This window comes from Vombatus ursinus, unplaced genomic scaffold (genome assembly GCF_900497805.2).
Source record: "Vombatus ursinus unplaced genomic scaffold, bare-nosed wombat genome assembly UNPS02009205.1, whole genome shotgun sequence".
Lineage (NCBI taxonomy): Eukaryota > Metazoa > Chordata > Mammalia > Diprotodontia > Vombatidae > Vombatus > Vombatus ursinus.
In genome coordinates, this window is record NW_020948983.1 from 29,005,823 (window position 1) to 29,026,348 (window position 20,526).

At 45.5% G+C, this 20,526-nt stretch overlaps 2 protein-coding genes across 6 annotated transcripts; both read right to left on the reverse strand.

Moving 5' to 3' along the window:
* Nucleotides 1–17: 17 nt before the first annotated feature.
* Nucleotides 18–15,360, reverse strand: LOC114035416 (tubulin polyglutamylase TTLL13P-like). Of its 3 annotated transcripts, none has more exons than XM_027851509.1 (15): nucleotides 14,426–14,672; nucleotides 13,364–13,404; nucleotides 11,035–11,153; nucleotides 9,794–9,924; nucleotides 9,383–9,539; nucleotides 9,041–9,184; nucleotides 8,413–8,498; nucleotides 7,842–8,073; nucleotides 7,087–7,271; nucleotides 6,318–6,503; nucleotides 3,858–3,978; nucleotides 2,984–3,163; nucleotides 1,545–1,866; nucleotides 604–859; nucleotides 18–393 (listed from the first exon to the last, which is right to left on the reverse strand). In XM_027851509.1, the coding sequence occupies exons 1-15, from the start codon at nucleotides 14,665–14,667 to the stop codon at nucleotides 390–392; spliced, it is 2,406 nt and encodes an 801-aa protein (XP_027707310.1). In that variant the 5' UTR covers nucleotides 14,668–14,672; the 3' UTR covers nucleotides 18–389. The 3 variants fall into 3 exon arrangements, with proteins under 3 accessions (XP_027707310.1, XP_027707308.1, XP_027707307.1); XM_027851507.1 differs by having other exon boundaries at nucleotides 3,795–3,978; XM_027851506.1 differs by lacking the exon at nucleotides 18–393 and adding an exon at nucleotides 15,204–15,360 and having other exon boundaries at nucleotides 600–859; nucleotides 3,795–3,978; nucleotides 14,426–14,678.
* On the reverse strand, nucleotides 14,598–18,895 carry GDPGP1 (GDP-D-glucose phosphorylase 1). 3 transcript variants are annotated; one of them, XM_027851515.1, is made up of 4 exons: nucleotides 18,779–18,895; nucleotides 18,298–18,366; nucleotides 16,309–17,529; nucleotides 14,598–14,678 (listed from the first exon to the last, which is right to left on the reverse strand). In XM_027851515.1, the coding sequence occupies exons 2-3, from the start codon at nucleotides 18,320–18,322 to the stop codon at nucleotides 16,313–16,315; spliced, it is 1,242 nt and encodes a 413-aa protein (XP_027707316.1). In that variant the 5' UTR covers nucleotides 18,323–18,366; nucleotides 18,779–18,895; the 3' UTR covers nucleotides 14,598–14,678; nucleotides 16,309–16,312. The 3 variants fall into 3 exon arrangements, 2 of the variants coding, with proteins under 2 accessions (XP_027707316.1, XP_027707315.1); XM_027851514.1 differs by lacking the exon at nucleotides 14,598–14,678 and having other exon boundaries at nucleotides 15,700–17,529; XR_003568223.1 differs by lacking the exons at nucleotides 14,598–14,678; nucleotides 18,298–18,366 and having other exon boundaries at nucleotides 17,444–17,529.
* Between the last annotated feature and the right edge of the window lie 1,631 nt (nucleotides 18,896–20,526).

Here is a 20,526-nt window from a genome sequence, read left to right on the forward strand (position 1 = left end):
AATCAGAGGCGGGAAGGCAAACTCTATAAAACTTTAATAAAAAGACTGATACAATTGCAAAGAACTCAGTCTCGGTTCCAGCTGCGGCTGCCCCCGAGTGGCCCCATCGGCTAAGGGCGGCCGAGAGGAGGCGGCGCGCCCCTCCCCCGGCGCGCGCGCACGCCAGGCCTTACGTCACACCGCACCACGCCGACGTCCTCCTAAGCGCAGGCAGCCCCACGCCGGTCCCTGGGCTCCGGGCTCGGCTCTGCGTTGCTACGCGCTGGGCTCGGGTCCGAGGTCGGACCTAGGGAGCAGTCTCCTGCTCTCTTTTCGGCCCAGATGGTACTTCCGCTCTCTGATTTCCAGGGACCAGTAGGTTCATTCTTCCGGCCCTGGGCTCAGGTCCATCACCTGGGGGACAGAGGGGACCTGAGCCTGGATGCTCTAGTACTGCCCAGGCCGTTTTTCTTCGGCCTGCTACGCCCACTGCCCTCCCCGGAACCCGGGGGTTAGGGGCATGCTCGATTCCTCATGACCTCGTCCTTTTTTCCCTCTGCGCTGTTATTAAATGACAGCCTAAGTAACCCGCCAACCCCCTCGAGGTGGGCGAGCTCCTCTTACCTGTGGTGGCTGATGTTGAGGAGACCCAGTGCATTGGAGTGCTGGAGAAGAGGTGCTGAGGCAGGACACAGGGTCAGTTCGCGGGTCGTGGCTCTGTGCCTGGATTCCGTCATAGAGGGCAAGCTGCAGCCAGCCCACGAGTCACTTGCCTCTCTCTCAGGGTGCAGAAGGTAGCCCTGCCTTGGGGTTAGGGTGGGTGGCACTGATCCAGCAAATGCCCGGTTCATGGCTTCTAGCCTTCGGTTTGTTTGGCCCTCTAAAATAAAAACACGGGGCCCTGAGGATCTGTTAGACCACTGCTCAGAGCCCAAGTCACTTTGTCTGATCATTCTTTCCCCAGGCTTGAACCACTTTATCAGAATTGGGAATGTGGTACCCAAGTAGCATTTAGAAAGAAATCCTCCCATTTACAGCACCCATATGTTCTGTTATCCATCATCCAAACTCTCCTGGAGTTAGTCCATGTTTCCCAAATAATTTTGCTCTTTCCTTGTGAGGAGAAGACTCCTTCTTCACCCCAAGGTATAATTCACATTCCTGTAGAATCAAATAGGCCTTTTCATTTCACTTTTAAAAGCAGCAGGCTACTTTGGTTTTTAAGAAATTTTTCCTCAGGAGCCCTTACCACTGTTTAGTGCTTATTTACTTATAAACCAAATTCCCTAGTGCCTAAGGACTTCCCATTCCTACAATCTTGTAAATGTTCTATGGCATGTTCTTGGGAGTTTTAGCTGGGGTATGTGCCAGAAAGAATTTATCCCAGAGTGCTTAATAGAACAAGATGGGAGAGGCTAAATTAGTTTAGAAAAGATGATTATAACCCTGCAAGGGTGGGAAAATCAGAGTGTCTTAGATAAGTGGGTGGCCAAATCAGGCATTTGGAAAGAGCTGCAAAGAGCCCTTCATTGAAAATTTCTCAGGTGAGATATTTCGGTACTTACGGCTATGGTGCTTGCCTCGAGCACTGGAAAAATAACGTCTGCCTGACTTCTTCATTGTAAGTGAGCAGGAGCCACTTCCTGTAGAAGAGGTACCTAACCAGTTGAGGTTCTTGGGCTGCAGCTGGCACTGGGAGGGATGGGGGATGGTTGCTCTCATGTTTGACAGTGGACCCAGGATGTTGGGAATGAATGTGTGAGTCCGGACTGGTTGTATGAAGTTAGGGCCCAGTTCTGGGACGGACCCTTCTCTTAGAAGGGACAAAGGGATGAGATTCACAGACCGCACGTCTCGGTTGCCAAGTCCGTCCTGGTGGAATCTAGCCTAGAAGAAGAGCAATGCCTTACTATCTTTGTTGGGAGGAGGGACATTTGGGGAGAAATGGGTGGCCAAAACTGTTCCTTCTAGAAGAACCACTATCCAACCAACTTTTCCTTTTGATTTTGACAAACGTAGCCTATACTGGCAGGTTCAACAAAGTTGTTGTTTTTTGCTTTTTACCCACCCACCTCTCTTTAGATCAGGTCCCTAATAGAATCAAGATAAGGCATTTGTGTGCCCTAGGCAAGGATTGAAAATTATACTTTGCTGCATTTGAAAATTGTGTTCTTCAGAAGATTTGAGGTTGTACTGTAAATCAAAGATGGTCAAACTTGCAGCTCCCTAGTGTGGCCATAACCAGATTAAAATGTAATTGGGAAATGTTTAACAAAATAAATAAAAATATAGTACAACACAGGTGATGTTAATTTGTGGTTTTCTAAGTTGCTGTGCAGCCACTGGGATCCGTTTCTATTTGAATTTGACACTAATGCTGTAAAATCATTCAACTTGACTAATCACAAAATATCAACATGCCATGAAGAGCATACTTCTCTGCCACTTCTCTGCCATATATGTATTTATTTAAAAACAATGTTAAACATATCCTTTTTTGCACTTCCTTACCCCTAGCCCAAAGACATGTTGCATTTTAGGTGGTTGCCTACTTTGTTGAGTAATACTAATTCTGAGCCTGGCAATTCTGGAAAAAAAGCCATTCAGAAGCCAACAGGAGACTTAAGTGTCTAAGGTTTTGGCTTTGATTTCAGTGTGGCAGGAATATTTGGAGCAACACCCCATACCTCTCCAAACATAAAAGAGAGTATATTATCCTGACTAGCTCGCTCATGAGCCACGGACAGTACACACTAGTCGCTGCTCCCTGACTGTATCCAAGTGTCAAAGAGCTTAGGATTCTGGGACCAGACGCAGTCTAGGAGTCCAAACCCTCCCCCGACTCAGACCCCAGCCTGTGTCGCGTCACCAGCTTTCACGGTTGGATTTATGTAACAACTGTGTCAGGCATCGTTCTGAACTAGCCAACTAGCATTATCCCCTAACACATTTTACAGCTCCTTTTTCCCATGTTATATAATATAGACACTGAAAGGGCTCTCACCTGACTTGCAGGGAATTTGTTCTGGGATCGTGGAGGAGGGTGCAGCATGCGGGTGAGCTGATCTACAATACCCAGACTTCGAATAAGATTCTCCCTTTGGAGAAGGGACTTCATCCGCTCCAGCTCTTCCTCCTCCACAATTTCTTGAGGCTGCATGGTGTCCACGTGTACTGCTGGAAGCTATAGAAAACACAAGTGATAAATGGAAGGTCCCAAACTGTCAGCAAAAGATGTTACTATTAATGGGTCCTGCATAGTGCATGGTTATGTCCCTGTACTTCTCACCACAACAGTACTCATCATTCTTCCTGCCCCCCACCCCCAATCTTACATCATCCCCCCTTGTTCCTTGGCTGACCACTCATCTACTTTCTGTACTAATGGACATTTATGTAAGGTTTATCCTTTCAGATTTAAATATCCATCCTCTTTCATTGCTTTCCTATACCTGAACAAAATCTTTCTAGAAGGTCAGGCTTAATTTACTGATTAAATTAGAAGTTTAAAAATTATTTTATATAGGACAGCATATATTCCCTCTAGAATATCCCACAATTTTCCTGTGTTCCTGATTTCACTACTGAAAAGGGAGCCTGGTGTAGTGGAAAGAGCAGGCCAAGATAGGTCCTGAGACCTGGGTTCTTGTCCGTCTCTGCTACTTATTTGTTGTAATATTCTGAGCAAATCATTTTACCTTCCTAAGCCTCAGTTTCCTCATCTGTAAAATGAGGAATTTTGACTATATGACCTCTCAAGCCCCTTCCAGATCTCAGAATAAATGATTCTGTGATTTAGTTTAAGCCAATGACACCTGCTTTTCTTGGTTCCTGGACCTTATGTAGTTCAAACGAGCAGGCAGGCTCTTGGGCCCTACCCTGGACCTGTTCTTCTCTCCTGCTGATTCGCCCTGGTTGACATCCTTATTTTCTTTCCTTTTCTTGTTGCCTGTGGCCTCAAGCTGTTCCTGCTTCAGGCGGATCTCCTCCAGTTGCTGCCTGGCAAGACAAAGCAGGCTCAGGTACAGGAGGTGGAGGAATATGTGAATAGAGATTCTAAACTGGGATTCCCAAAATTGATAAAAGAAAAAAAAAACCAGTGGGAACCTTGATAACACAACCTATATTTTAATGAGGAATTAGAACTTGAAAGAAGGAACAACTCTATTCTCCCCCCTTTCCTTAAGCGTCTGGCTTCCTCACATAACCAGTGGATAGAGGTTAAGTCCTAAAAGCTGAATGTTCTTCCTTCATACTAATGTGATTATAGGAAGCGTGATCAAGTCATTAGTCAAGTCAACAAGCATTTAATAAGTACTTACTATTCCAAATATTGTGCTAAGCTCTGAGGATACAAAGAAAGGCAAAAAAAAGTCCTGCTCTCAAGGAGCTCACATCCTAATAGGGGATACAACACATAAATTACTATGATCTACATACTTGGAAAACGGGAGGTGATCTCAGAGGGAAAGCTCTAGGCATTGGGGTGGAGGAGGGAATTACAAAAGGATCCCTCTTGAGGAAAGCTTGTTTTGAGTTGAATATTGAGGGAAGCCGGGGGTTAGGGACAAGAAGAAAAACATCCTAGCCATGAGGGACAGCCAGTAAAAAAGGCATTGAGTCAGAAGATGGAGTGTTGTGTATAAGCAACAGCAAGAACTCATGGAGGGGAGTAAACTCTAAGAAGCCTGGAAAGGGAGAAAGAAGTCAGGTTTGTGGTTGGTTTTAACAACCAAACAGAGGGCTTTACATTTGATTCTGATGTTAATAGGGAGTCACTGAAGTTTATTCAATAGAAGGACACTGAGACCTGTGCTTTAAGAAGGACACTTTGGCAGCTAAGTGGAGGATAGTTCAGGGTAAGGTGATAAGGGCCTGCCTACACTCTGCTATGTCAGAGAAGAGGACATACGTAAATATGGCACATATTGCAAAAGTAGAAACAATAAGACTTGGCAATAGGATTGTATATATAAGTGAGAATGATAAGTTGAAGTGACACTAAGGTTACAAGCCTGGGGACAGGGAAGTATTAGAAGAGAGAATTTTGGGGAAAGGATGATAAGTTCTGTTTTGGACATGTTGAGTTTGACATGCCTATAAGATATCCAGTTTGAGAAGTCCAAAAAGGCAGTTGGAAATGCAAAACTGGAGATTAGGAGAGAGATTAGGGTTGGGTAAGAGATTAAAGAATCATTTGCAAAGGGATCATAATTAAACTGATGGGAGCTAATGAGATCACCAAACAAAAGAATATATGTTGTTCAGTCATTTGTGTTGTGTCCAATTCTAAGTGACCCCATTGTCACATAGCTAGTAATTAAGTATCTGAGGCCATATTTGAACTCAGGAAGATGAGTCTTCCTGAGTCTAGGCCCAGAACTCTACCTACAGTACCACCTACCTGCCCGGTGAATCAATAATGGAAGTGTGAAAGGATTACCTTGCTGCAGAGTGAGAGCCCAGTTGAGAATATGTAACACAAATTGGTAGTCATCAGTTTCTTGATTTTCTACAGCTCTACTTGGCAGCACACAAACAAAAGCAAAGGCAGTGGATGATGGACCTAATTCCAAGTTGGAGCTTGGCAAAGCTTGATTAGTGTGACAGGATAAGGGGAACAAGGGACTTAGGAGGAGTGTGTAGCCAGTGGCCTGGGAAAGAACTGAGGGGTGGAAGGATTAGACGTCTTACTGAGGACAAAGAATAGGGTTTGGGGTTGTGAGACTGAAGTAAAGATAGACTGATAAATGATGATGTTTAGATAAAGCTACTTCAGAGTTCCTGAACATAGAAGTGAACACTTGTGGGTGATGGCAGGTTCAAAGGTAGGACTGTCTCAGTGTATAGCTGGAGTAGAGGAGCAGGTCATGGGAAATGAGGGTGTTTGAGGTATATCAATATATATAAATCCCCTAGGAGGAGGGCAGGAGTTTTGAGGTGAGAGAAAGATGGTAGAGCGAGGCACCAAACTCACTGAAGAAAGGAGGGGAACTTCTTAGGGCATTGGTAGGTAACAGCTACCAGAATCTTTATTGAATGATAAATTATGGATTGAATGAACCTCAAAAGTAGGAGAAGCTGTTGAATGACTGTGATAGAGGAAGACTGGAAGTAGCAATGAGGAGAGCAGACAGTATTCCTATTCTTCCAGCAAGACCAGATTGGGGTCAGGGGCTGGAGGAAGGGAAGAGTGTGAGTGAAAGTACAACTGGTGTTGCAAATGGTGACCAAGGAGGATGTGTCATCATGAGGGAATGAGGTCTCAGATGATGGAAGGAGAAAAAAAGGAAAAAAAGTTTAAGATGAAGGCAGGTTTGTTAAATTGGGCAATGTACCTGGCACATTCTTCCCTTGCTTTAGAGGCAGCAGTCTCCTGGAAAAGGGAGCCATTGTGCATGAAGAAAGGTGCATACTTCTCAGTGTCTGGCCCAGGGTAGATACGCCGGTAACCGCCTAGGTGGGAGTTCTCATACCTCTCCTGGTCCAGCATTGCTGCATTTGATGACTCCATCTGTTCTCGCCTGTGGGAATCATGCTTAGTTTAGGGAAAGTGTGCGTGTGCGTGTGCATGAGTGTTTAATTCAGGGTGTAAGCCTGAAAAGCATGTCTCCCTACCTTCCTACCTGCCAGTTTGAAACCTTAGTCCAGAACCACCTCAAGGATAACTTAAGTCAACCAAATCCAATGTACCTCCTAACAGAAAACCCTTCTGTGGTCCAACCCTAGTTGTAAGATTATAAATTCATCCATAGCTTGGTGTTGCTGAACTTACTAATTGTGGCAATGACAATCTACTAAGTGGTCAACAGGTTATTTCTTTTGTTTTGTCTTGTCTTTTGTTTTTCCAATACAAGGGAGCATACTAGAGGAAACATACTCTGCTACTTTTATGTTTCAGGACAGCAGCATCATTCATGGCTTCATTTTCTATGTTACCAGTCTTTATCATCAGAAATTAAGTGTTGTGCCAACCTGTACAAAAGATGTAAACCAGACCTAGTCCCTGCCTGCTAGGAGCTTTCACTCCTGGAAAGAACACAATGGGGTAGGCAAATGCATGATTTAACAGACATAAGTAACTGTATACATAAAACATTAGAATACCGGGGTTCTCGTGGTTGCTGATGACACTGGAAAAGTCTCTCCTTAACTCTCCGCTTATCCTCTTCTAGCACCTTCTTCTTGTCACAGCCTCGTAGGTTGATAAGGTTCATGGCATCACCAAGAAGTGCATCTTTCACTTCCCGGTCAAGGCATGAGTCTGTGGTGAAGCTCGGAGAGTGATTGACCTATCAGGAAGAGTCATTATCCATCCCCTGCCTGAGTCCCCCCAGAATGCTTGGGATCATTTGTAGCTGACAAGCTAGGGACAACAGAAAGGTCATTACAGAAGTATCCCTTTCAGTGGCTAAAGATGAACAGACTAGGCATGTGGTTTTAATCAGCAACAACCAGTTTGTGACAAAGGTCCCCATAAATTTCACAAATTAGTAAGGGCAAAGCAAAGAAATTGTGACTACTAAAATAAGGCTCATATTATAAACCAGTCAGGATCCCAAATTTGGCTTCACATGTGGGCAAGAGGAGCATTTGCATGGGGTTAGGGTCAAATAAGTTTTGACTCCACACACAGACATAAGCTGCTCCTTTCTACCAACAATAGCTTGTCAATATAAATAGACAGATAGATAGACGACAGACAGGTGAATATGTGTATACATAGATAAGCTTCCTTCACTTCCTTCTCAACCATTTAACTCCATGCCTATGTCTTAGACCAGGGGCCCACTGCTTTATAGGGATAGTTATCAACTCTTCCCTTGATCTTGGTTTTCCAACATCCTGGGGACTGTCCTCACCTCTAGTAGCCAGGGCTTCAGCTTATGGTCCAGTAAGATATCAAAGCCAAGGATCTCAAAGCAGGCACAAGTGCCACTACCCAAATATTGTGGAAAGCAGGTTCGATAGTTGTGTCGAAGGATGAAATGAGCAGAGATTATGGTCTTGATGATGATGTCCTCGATGTCCCCCCACAGTTCTTTTGGCTCGTAGCTGTGATCCCTCAGCCAGGTATTGAGTGTTGACAGCTTCCTGTGAGGCCCAGTACTCAGAGGACTCAGGAAGCTCTCTTAACACTAAGCCCATACACTTCTAGTTTCAAAGGAAATCATTCTTAAGAGTGAGGATTGGAATCTGGGTATGATTTCTGAGTTGGATACAAAGACAGGACACATAGGCCATACACAGGGAAAGGCTAAAGAGCCTGAGACAGGAGAGACTGTTCCTGAACGTTCCAGAGAAACCAGCCTCCAAAGAGGCCACTCATTTACTTGGGTTATGGAGACTTTCACAGTGCCTGTGCAGGACTGGGCTGGGGTGGGGTGGGGTGGGAGAATAATAGAAGCTGGGGGAGATAAAAAAGGGAAGTACCTCTTGCTGCCTATGGTCTCGTCTCGGACAAAATTCTCATTATGTTTGTTGATGGCATAGTTGGTCAGGTGCATGCAGACGTCATCCTGTGAAGAAACCAGTTCAATGTTCTCAGGCTATATATGGAAGTACATTCCTAATCCCATTTTGCACTCCTTTATTCCACCTGTCCCCAGAAATTTCTGCCTGTGACCCTTATTCATATTCCATGGGTTTCCAAATAACTTTAAAAATTCACCAGAGGATCCTGCCACCCTTTTACTTAGGCTCTGTGGTTCCCTTCCTCGAGTGCCGTCCACTGGGAAGAACGGCATTAAATTCTGCTAAACTTATCTTTAATGGTTCCATCTCACCCCAAACTATTATTATTCTTCTCAGCTATATTTCCCCATACTATTCTCAGGAAAAGTTGTCAAATCAAATTATGAGCATCTCCTTCTGGCAATCCTTTCTTGTAAACAGGGAGAAACTTAAAATTATTTTTCCCAAGTTTCTCCAACAACAACAACAACAACAACAACAATAACAACAACGTTGTTGTAAAACTTGTTGACAAGGGGAGGGAGAAACACTGGAGCACTGATGTGTGCCTGCTTCTACTTCAGGGCTGCTTTTTAGGTCATCATACCAGATTGCTGATGCTGGGTTCCATGTAAGGCATCGTAGCAAAGCGGGCTAAGCCTTCTTCATACATGAAGACACGAAGTGGGTCACAGGATGTGATCAGGACATAGATTCTCATATCAAACTTGAAGCCATCAATGAGGAAGGGCTGAGAGAGAGTGATCCCCATGAGGGAAGCGAGCAGTAGGAACTAAAACTGAAGAAAGTGGAGGGCCAAAGGGTGCTGAAACCAGTCCCCTCCCCCATGATTCTAGGAAGATGCAATCAGATTCAGTTTCGTGTCAAGAAGAAAATGGTACTAACAGGTAATGAGAGGTCAATGGTCTAGGTTCTAAATCAAACTCACCTTGGATATATACTGCTGACAGATCATGTGCTCTCCTGGTTTGATCTCCCGAGGATTCCGAGTGATGAAAATACCCCGTCCCTGGCAGCCACTGTCTGGCTTACAGATGTAAGTACGAGTTTTTCGCTGACGTCCATGGCTCTGAAAGTCCCCGTAGCTGTTTGGCACAGAAAGCTTCTAGATATCATGGTCACTGCTCACCCACAGGATCCTTTGAGTCATTTCCTATTATTCACTGTGTGACTCTCTTAGAACACCCATTCTCAGCTCAGTTTTTCTTTGGCCAGCTGAATTCCTCTCCTGATTTTTATCCCTGTGTGCCATTCTAACATAACAATATGAGTCTGAAAGGGGCACAGAGAATACATTCTGCTATCAGTCCACGTCAACATTAGGCCAAATTTTACTTACTCTGCAGGAAGGCACCAGGTCCGGGGGAAGATATTGTACTCAGAAGGATAGAGCTTGTGCATACGATTGAGATTTCGGGCCAGAAGATCTTTGCGACAGATTTCTGTCATTCCTGGAAAGTGGTTGATTTTCTAAAAAAGACAGGGACAGCCAGTGTTAGCTCCTTAGATTTAAACATTAGCAGAAGCAGTAAAGGAAAATGGAAAGGGGAGAGATACAGAGAACACAGGGAAGGTACCAGTGCCCCAGGAGAGGTGTACTTTAAGGTAGGTGTCTCAGACGCTAGAAAGAAGAACCACCCATGCTGCCCAGGACAGATGACAAGGCTAGGGAATGTCAGATGAAGGGAACTAGATTCACTGCAGTCCCTTTACATTCATAACCCTAGTCCTTCCAGGCCCTTTCCAACATGCTAGTCCTAAAAGGGATCGGTTCTGCCAGTATAACTGAACACAAAGCAAGCAAGGGTTCTTAGGAATTCAAAAGGAAACCAAAGAGGAAAAGAAAATAAATAACAACTACAGCTAAAGGGATTTTTTAATATCACCAGTCATTTAGGGAGAAAATGGCATTCAATTCAGTGTGCCAAAAATAATTCCAAGCATTGGGGATGGGGGTGGTGTGACAATTTGGGAACATACGAGCAATGAAGCAAAAGAAGCAGATCCTTGGATTTAGAGGTAAAGATGGATGTAATAATAAAAACAACAGCTAGAATTTATATAGCATTTTAAATTTCACAAGTGCTTTACTGATATCTCATGGCTCACAGGAAGTGCCTGGCACACAGTAAGTGCTTCATAAATGATCAATCTACTGTGTGTGTCTAGGTCTCCCCGCTGAAACGTCATCATGGTATATAGAATCCCTCGTGACCAAAGATTCATTCCCCAAAAGTTTCTAGGAGTGGTTTTCCCTGAAACCCTACCATTGAGGTACTGAACAAAGGAAAAAAAGTGTATTCTTGGTTATCCTGTACACCAACAGGGGTAGATATTCCACTCCAGAGGTTCCCAAACTTATTTGTCCTACTGCCCCCTTTAAAAAAAATTACTCAGCGCCCCCCTGAGGCTAAGTTAGGTTAACCCTTATTGTTATTCAACACCCCTCAATTGCACCGGAGGCTACTACTACCTCCTGGATGGTTCCACAGCCCCCCACAGGGCAGTATCACCCACTTTGGGAACCTATGCAGTGGTATAGCCCCCTTCCCCTAGTGTCTCTTCCCGAGTAGTTAATACCTGAAACCTCTTCATGTCCATAACGCGCTCCAGTGAGACAGAACAGTCCGTCCAGTACACTGTCCATTCCTCATCCTCCCCCACCTCCTTCAGGCCACAGAGCTGAGCTGCTCGTCGAACTGAAGGACAGAAAAGTCCCAACTCTGACCTTCAAGGTACATGCCATGCAGAACAGAGAAAAGAGACTTCGGCCACTGCTTAAGTCTCAGTATGGTGAAGAATAAGGATGCTTACTCTGAGTGAGGGGCAGATTCAGCACTGTAGTTTAACACGTGATATCCCTATGTATATTATTCTGTCAGAGCACTTCTTCCAAGATGTCTGCAGCAGAGAAACTAAAAGCCTGGCTCTACCTTAGTCAGCTCTCAGTTACCCCAACCAATGAACCAGGACTTAATTTTCCAGAGCTGTCCCTAAGGAACAAGAGCCTTGTCCTCAAACCCTGTGCTTTACAGAACTTGGGACAAAGATCCAGTACCACTAGGGTGCCTCTCAGCTGGCATTAAAAAAGACTTGAAGCTCATACAATCATTGGTAAACCCACTATTAATATGGCAGTGAGTTTATGAACTCCCATCTTCTAGGTACTCCCTTATTCTGTCTTCCCCGTTTTTATTCCTTTTTTCTTTCCAGGCTGTTCATGATGTTTACTTAACTTCATTTCAGTCAAATAAAAATGTGAAGGTCATGGCAGTGCTATGATTTCTCCTAATCCTGTATCATCTATCCTTATCACCTCCCTAACAAACCTGGCATGCCTATTTCCTACATCCTTCAGTGGAAGCACTGTTGTTCCAAGTACCTCTTCTCCCTTGGTTCATATTAGAATGTTAAACTGGCTCTGCACCTTGGCTGGGAAGGTGAGCTATCTTGGTGATAACATTTTTTGTAAAAAGAGTTGGGTTCTCAGTTCAGCTTCTGGATGGGCAATGCCTAGACTGAATTAGTACTTAGGTCCTATTAGGGGGACTCATTTCTCTGGGAACCATTCTTACCTCTCAGGTCAAACCTGATAATTTCTACATATAACCTGTGATATTGATTATTCCCCTTGACTATCATATCAGCTATCAAATGCTAATCTACAGCCAGTCTACGTAATCCATTCATTCAATAAACACTGTTAGCATTCAGAGATTTAGAACTGGGAGGGACTTTTAAAAATCATCTAGTCTACCCCTACCCCCCCCTTATTTAGCAAATGGGGATACAGACAGATTAGGCAACTTCCCCAAGGCCTCACATGCTAATAAGTGAAAGAGTCAGGATTTAAACTCAGGTACTTTTGATATCAAATCCAACATTCTTTCCACTATACTACACTGCCTTATGTCTTCATCCCATCCTTCCTGTCTCATCTGGGATCTCATTATATCAATCATCTCTTCACCACTGACTTCCATCTGAAAACTTACCCATCTCTCTCCACCATCCTAAAACCAGTTTTTCTGGGGCAGTAGGTGGCGCAGTGGATAAAGCACCGGCCCTGAAGGCGGGAGGACCTGAGTTCAAATCCAGCTTCAGACCAAACACTTGACACTTACTAGCTGTATGACCCTGGGCAAGTCACTTAACCCCAATTGCCTTTAAAAAAAAAAAAAACCACAACAGTTTTTCTGACCCCCCTAACCCATCTTTGTCTGATGTAATCCTATCCATTTATTGAAAGTTCAAGTAAAATGCAGTATGTCTTTTCCATGGTCTCGGTTAGTGATGTCTCCCTTCTATGAACTTGTGCCCCTTTGTTGTACTTCCCTTATAATTATACATATTGTATTATAATCACTTGTGTACCTCTCTCTCCTCCTACCCTTTAAGATTCTTAAAGACAAGGCACCTAGCATAGTATTTTGTGCTTAGTTAAATAATTTAGTTATTAGTTTGTGGAATAATTGAATAGATCTTGAAAGCTGAAGCATACTCCGTCATTAAGGTTATATACCAATACTGATGTTAGCCAGTACAACTTAGCAGGAACTTTCCTGCTGACAAACCCTGCCTTTTGGAGACTATGATGGGTATTTATAGTAGCAACATGCATATTGGAGAAGCCCTGTTTTAGAGAAAGGTAAAAGTTCTTATTGAGAGCAGCTAGGTGGTGCAGCAGATAGAGCAATGGGACCTAGGAAGACCGAAGTTCAAATCTGGCCTCAGACATTTACTAGCTGTGTGATCCTGGGCAAGTCACTTAACCCAGTTTGCCTCAGTTTTCTCATCTGTAAAATGAGCTAGAGAAGGAAATGGCAAACAGCTGCAGTATCTTTGCCAAGAGAACCCCAAATGGGGTCATGAAGAGTCAGACACAACAGAACAACAAAAAAGTTCTTACCACTTTCATACTTGCAATTGGTCAGGTTGATAGTCAAGACCCTGCAATGGAGGGAGATTCGAAATCAAGTGAAATTTAAAAATAGGATAGAAGGGAAAAACTGAACCTTGGGGTAGCTAGGTGGGTAGATTTGGGTCCCCAAACAGGACACCTGAAGAGCTAACCAAATTCTCTTATCAGCAATGGAGGCCACAGGAGAAAGACCAGAATGCCAGCCTCAGATAAATAATAAAGGGAATTTCAATAAAGTCTCAATAAAGGGAAATTCAGATTTGATCACCTCTCATAACCAATTAGTTACATAAATTTGTTGATTCCACCACCACATCATCTGTTACATGTCACCAACCTCTCTACTCCCACTAACACTATCCTAGAATAGGCCTGCATTACCACCTGTCGGGTCTACCCACCCTCTGCATCCTCAAAATCATCCTTCATAATGCTGCCAGAATAATCTTTCTTATGCATACATGTGGTTCCACTACACATCTACTCCAAAATCCTTAGTAGTGGTTATCCATTGTCATTAAATAAAGTTAAAAGTTCAATTCAACAAGCATTTTAAATGAATTGAAAAAAGCTTGGAGTCATCACCTGGCATTTAAAATATTCCTTAATCTGAAGGTCATTCTAACATTCTTGCACTCTTCTAGATAGACTGGGCTACTCTCACTACACAAAAGTATGGCTTCATTGCCTTTGCTCAACCTATTTACAATACTAGAAACACTTCCTTCCCTTCCCCCTCTTTGTCTTTTGAATTCCTATCCATCCTTTACAGCTTAACTTAAACAAATACTGTCCTCTGCACAAATCTTTCTCAGTACTTGGCAGTGTTGGGCACATAAAAGGCAATCTAATAAATGTTTATTGTATTGTAACGTCCAAGCAGTTCTTCTGAAAATAGATAAACTAAGGGGGGGAAAAGCGTGAAGTGCCCACCTTCCCTATTTCTTCATTAGAGGGGTAACGGATAAAACATCTGGTTTCACGTGGCCTTATCACAGGGATCCCCAGAAGCCTAGCTAGTAAGTAGAGGACGCAGGGAACTATTATTACCTTCTTTTCCGCCGCCTCTTTTTCCTCCCAACATCTGAGTCCTCTGGCTCAGAGGGAGCTGCTGTTTTCTTCTGCAACTTTTTGACAGTGGAAGAGGGGGCCCCGCTCCCACCTGCCTCAGTGTTGCTCTGCTGCGAAGCATTAGAGGGGCCTGCGCCCCTTTTAACATTTTCCTCCTCTGACTCCTCTTCCTCACCATAGTCTTCCTCTGATTCACTAGTTTTGCAGACAGCATTCTCCATACTTCTAGATTCTGCAGCAGAGGCAAAATACCCAGGCAAGAGGTTAGGAAGGACTGCCCCGACCCTGACGCTCGTCTCCAGCTAGGCCCATGGCTTGTGTTCTCTATACGCACACACATAGAGTACAGATTCAGGTGGACAGACATGTACAGGGACGCCTGCTTGCGAACTCGGGGATGGGACCACTGCTCGCTCTGAGCTGGGGGTGGGGGACCAAACGCGCCAGCATGCGGAGGGAGCGGACACTGAGGGGCGCCTCCCCGCGGCCGACCCGGGCACGGCAGGGAACGCCGGCGAGGAATGACGGGCAGGAGAACTTTTAATAGGAAGGGGCGAAAGGCTGCTAAGCACCAGAGGCTCAGTGAAGGAGGGGGCGTCCCGGCGCAGCAGCGGCGCCCCCTAGCACCCAGGAGCGGCTCGGCTGAATTCTCATCCTCTCCCCTCGCCCAGCGCTTGACTCGTCAGTCTCCCGGGCTGTGGGGGACCACCTCCTGGCGCTCCAGAGGGGAGCCCGCTTCCTGCCCCGGGGCTCTCACCTAGCACTGAGACCCCGGCGGCGGCGGCGCCTCCACAGGCTCGCAGCGCCGCCGCCGCCGCCGCCGCTGTCACCATGGACACGCCTTGGAGAAGCGTTCTGGAGGGGCGGGGCCTCCTCTCCTCAGCCACACCCACCCTGGCCTTCGCAGCGGCCATCTTAGGCCTGGCAGAAAGAGGCCCCGACTCCGAGGCCCTCGCCGATCTCCCCAAGGGCCGCGGCGGGCGCCTCGCGAACCTGCTCGTCTTTCCGAACTGACTACAAAGCACGCTAGAACTTGTAGTTTCTAGGGAGCCAAACTCCAGAACGTCGCCAAAGTCCCGAGGCGGCTCCCAGTGTAGACGTGCGGAGCCGTCGCGGTCCGGCGCTTACGGGCTTGGGCGGGAAGGGGCGGCCTCCGGGGCCGGGGCTCTGCACCCCCCGATCGTTATCTGTGGGCCCCGTACTTAACTTCTCCCAGCCCAGCTCCGAAGAAAATCAAGGGGAAAGCAGTGACAGATAGGGAAAGGGTTTATTGGACAGATTCCTCCTCCCCGTGATGGAGACCAGAGAGAGGAGAGTGTGTGTGTGTACACATATGTGTATTACATTTATTAAGAAGAAACCTTTATTAAGCATGGGTGCTGTGCAGGGTGCTGCCTCTGCCTTCAAGTACTTAGATTCACGTACACAAATAAATAGAACACAAAGGGGATGGGGAATGGATCAGGAAAGGATCCTGCAGGATCCTTTGCAGGAAACAGCACCTAAGCTGCAGGAAGGCAAGGATTGTGAAAGGCAGCAATGAACAGGGAAGGCATTCCAAGCACCGAGGGATGTGTGGAACTTCGAGGTTGGGAATACTAGCTCAACAGCTGGCTAGTAGTCCAGTTTGGCTGACAATGAGAAGGCATATAGGGAATTAATCTGAAGTAAGTCTGGAAAAGTAGGTTGGAAATGAGAGTGTGGAGGGCTTTGAACGCCAGACCTCTAAGGAATTTGTACTATAGCCTTAAAACAATAGGGGTCACTAAAGGCTTTTTGAGCAGTCATGACAAGTGAAACACTCCAAGGAGGGAGGAACAAGATAAATTAGAAAAGAAATATCACCCAGGGAAAGCACCTACTATGCTATGCCAGGAGGGACACCAGTGCTTCTTGAAGTTGTAAAAACTGGGATGGAGGCAGCAGAGATTGCTGAATGAGATTCAGAGCTGAAGCTTCGGTCAAGCTGTGGAAATCCTGGGATGTTTTAACAGGCAGGTGTCCTGCCAGCTCACAGAGTGCTACATTGAAAGCCTCCCCTTCTTTAACCCCAAAGCTGGACTTCCGGGCCCAGAGGATGACCCGGACACCAGCATAGGCCAATGAGGATGGTGGGTTTCCAGGCGGAGCCCCCCGGGTCACAAATAAGTTATGTGCAATCTCCCGGTCAACGAGGTAGTTGGTGACCTGGCAGACCCTGTCTACCAGTGCCTCCAACTTTGGTCCTGGCTCATCCACATAAAACAGGAAACCAGAGGCTGGGAGTCCTTTTAGTAGGTGGATATGACCATTGGGATCTAGTGGCTGGCTTGGCGCAGTCTCTACTGGCAGTTTATGGGCTAGGTAGTAACCATGCAGATGTAAATGGTTGACAGAAGCCAAGCCCCCTAGACTGTTGAAACCCACTCGGAAGCCAGGATGGGTGCTAAGCATGACGGCCTCCACCCCAAACTGTAATGGGTGTGGCAAGAGGATCTGTGGGAGCCCTTGGGTTGGCTCTGGCACAAACAGCACATGTCCCCATTCCAAGGGACTGACATTGATGATTACCAGGACCTCAGTGCACTGGAGAGCCATCGGAAAGCCTGGTTCTCGGCACAGGCGGAAGAGGATTTCTCCTGGATGGATCTTATTGAAATTGAACTGCTGAGGGTCAAATGCCTGCCTCACACTCTGGATGTTCTGAGGGCATCTTCTCTGTACACCCCGCTCTACATTCAGCTGAGCCACAAAACCCAGAGGGCCAGGTAGGATTTGGGTTTGCAGTTCCCCAAGGCAGTAACGAAACAATCCTTGTTCCATCCGTTGCTTCCAAGATGACTGGAGGGTACAATCGAAACGAGACAGCAAAGGGGGACACAGGACACCAGATTCACTAGTCTGCCATTGTACCCCTTCCACTATTAGTTCCTCCCAGCAATACACAAAATCCAATACGCCCAGTTCAACAGGGAGTCTTGACTGTTCATCACGGCCACTACTCTGAGGTGGTAAATCTGAAGTTTCATTTATGTTCTCTGGTACAGCCATACGAAAAGGGCACAAATTCCAAGTTCTACCAGGTATGGGTTCCTCCAGGTGATCTGGAATATAAGAACAAGGGGTAAAGGAACATAAGAGTATGGTACCACATTTCTAAGGGCTTTAAAATTTTTTGGCTTTTTTTTTATTTTTAGATTACCTTTAAAAATTACTTTTAAAGTTCTGGAATAAATACTGTTTTAAATCTATTCTGTAAAAACAGCTTTCTCCGCTGCTGGGTTCTGTACATATAAATATGCCCCATGACATGTATAATATTATAGTTTCTCAATATGTATCCAAGGCCAAACTTATGCAAAGGAAAATTGATAATCTAATAAGGATTACAAAGCCTGTCCCATAACATTTTTCATTTGCCATTGTATCAGCCCTCCCCCAAATTCTCACTTTTAGTTCCATGTCCCTTTAATGAGTATAGAAACAAAAAAAGAGAGGCAAAAGTACCTCAAGTTAAAATTTACATTTAGGCTTCCTGATAGCAGGTCCCCTAGTCATTTTCTCTCATTAGTACAAAACAGCTGACACTTGGTTAAGAGTATTCTTCCTAAGCAAGTTGTCAATGAGCCCTAAGACTCAGAAAGGCAGTGGAGAAGACAGGCCCACAGCTGTGTGCCAAATAATTGGTTTATTAATTCGTTAAATATCTACTGACCCACTCCTATATGTAATGTATGGGACATGTTCCTTGTCCTTTAAAGAGTGTACTTTTACAGTATAGTAGGAAATGTAAAACGTACTGAAATTAACATTCACATATTAATACATCTACAACGTAGATGGTGCATTATAGTTTTTTAAAGAACACATACATTTAAAGACTTGCTTGATCTTCATAAGAACACTCCATGAGGTAGATACGGCAGGTGTCCTCACTTTACCTAAGAGGAATCTGAGATTCAGTGACTACATAGTATAAGTCACAAAGTGGTGGAACCACAGAGCAAACCCAGGAGTGGATAGAATGGCTGGGCTTGGGATCAGGAAGTTGTTGCTGCTTATTTCCAACCCTAATATGGGCAATACCTGATAAGGTATTCATTAGAGGTGTCAGAAAAAAATGGGGGAAGGCACGGGAGGAGAGAGAAATCTACTTGTTAGGGATGAAGAGTATCCAATGAAAACTTCCTTCATCCGCCCTCCCCGTGGCTCCCCTGGCACAACTGGGGGGCCAGAGCTTTCAATCTTCCCAGCATAGATGTTTCCAAATAATCATTTTTCTCCCTTCCCCTTCTACTGTCCTCCAGAGAGCGAGTGCACCGTCTCTCTTCCCTCGCTCCCCTCCTCTCCTACCTTGGCTCTTCCCACCAGGCTATGTTAGGTGGGCAAACATGCCTCTTCCAAGATCTGGGAAGAGGAAACCGGTGGCCTGACTTCCCGAGCGCTTCGAAGGTCATAGATGCGCATGCGTCCTTTTTAAGGGGCAGGAGCAACTATGATGTAGAGATCACCCACTTTCTCGAGGAGCAAATGGGCGGGGCCTACCAAATCTACCCCGCCCCCTCCAGTCTCAAGAGGAGGAGACACAATCCCTCACCCCTACCCTGATCCCTACCCTTCTCTGGAGCTCAGTCAGGTTTTAGGATTCCAGAATTCGGGACTGACAGAGACCTTGCAGAGATCTTGTCCATTAACCTCATTTTTTAGAGTTTCGATCCCCCTGAAATGATGTACTGTTTTAGGGGTGATCGACTACTTAGCTCCTCGCTCGAACCCTTATTTCAGACAAACGGTCTCTTGGTAGACCGTAGAAGACACACACATCCAATACATGCATACCAGCAACATTACTGCCAGACATGAAGCAACATAAATACAAATTAGGGGATCAAATAGTGAAATATTCTCCGCACCCATCTCTGCAATCTCCTGCTCTTCCAGGGATTTAATTTAATTCCCCTTTAATCCCCAGTAATCTCCCCAGCATAGCCCCAGAAGTCACTTCATAATCTCAAGGTCCCAAGGGTCTCTCCTGGAAAGAGTCTTTGAAGAAAGTGGGCTGATGACGCCTCTCACGTAGGCTCTGGAATCTCAAGGTCAGTCAGCCAGTCAATAAATATTAATTAAGCGCCTGCTGTGTGCCAGGAACAGTGCAAAACACTGGAGATTTAAAAAAAAAAAAAAAAAAAGACAGCTTTTGCCCTCTCCACGATTTCACAATCTCTTAGAAGGAGACAACAAGCAAACACATATTTACAAACAAGCTACATACAGGATAAATAGGGTGGTGGTGGTGAATTAAGAGAAGGAAGGCACTAGAATTAGGAGGGGTTAGGAAAGACTTCCAGTAGAAGATAGGCTTTTTGTTGGGGTTTAAAGGAAACCAGAGAGGTCAGCAGTCGGAGCAGAGGAGGGAAAACTCCCAGGAGTCAAGAGATATGGGGTGTCTTGTTCGTGGAACAGCAAAGAGGCCAATGTTACTGAATAGAAGAGAACGTGTCGGGGATTATAGAGTAAGAAGACTAGAAAGGTAGGACGGGGCTAGATTATAAATGGTTTTGAACGCTAAGCACAACATTTTCTATTTGCTCCTGGAAGTGATAGGGAGTCACTGGAGTTTATTGAATAGGAGAGCGACAAAGTCGGGCCTGCGATTTAGACCAAGAATAACCACATCACTCCAAGCGGTTTTCGAAAGTCGGGGGGTGGGGATGCGAGTTAGGGGAGGGAGGCTAGAAGCAGCTAACTCGCTCGTCCTTCTAAGCCTGAGGTTCTCTTAAAAAGCTGTAGTAGTAGTTTAAAAGTTCCCACTTTATGGTGCAATCTCCACCAATCAAAGTCCTTTTTGCCTGGGACCACGCGACTTTCCAGCCTCACGCACAGCCCTCTGGGAGATGTAGTCCAGACACTCTCCTGATGAATGAAGGTCTCTCGTCCCTATGAATTGTGGGAAATGAAGTCCCACTGCAACCTGTCCAGGAAACTGAGTTCCACAGACCCGTTCGTTTTTTTTCCGCATTTTTTCCACGACACCCCGCTGCCTCTCTTTCTCCTAGGCGTGGGGATAAAGAGCTGTCTTCTCCTAAGGTGCAGCCGCAACA

Bases quoted from the DNA above. Each gene is read 5' to 3' on its own strand.
- LOC114035416 (XM_027851506.1), bottom strand. From the start codon at position 15,360: ATGGCCGCTGCGAAGGCCAGGGTGGGTGTGGCTGAGGAGAGGAGGCCC. The intron at 9,925-11,034 runs GTATTAACTACT...TGTCTTTTTTAG, and splicing joins TGGACATGAAGAGGTTTCAG to AAAATCAACCACTTTCCAGG. The intron at 8,499-9,040 runs GTATGATGACCT...GTTTCTTCACAG, and splicing joins AACCCAGCATCAGCAATCTG to GATGACGTCTGCATGCACCT.
- GDPGP1 (XM_027851515.1), bottom strand. From the start codon at position 18,322: ATGAAGATCAAGCAAGTCTTTAAAT. The intron at 17,530-18,297 runs GTATGTGTTCTT...CTTATATTCCAG, and splicing joins GATCAAGCAAGTCTTTAAAT to ATCACCTGGAGGAACCCATA.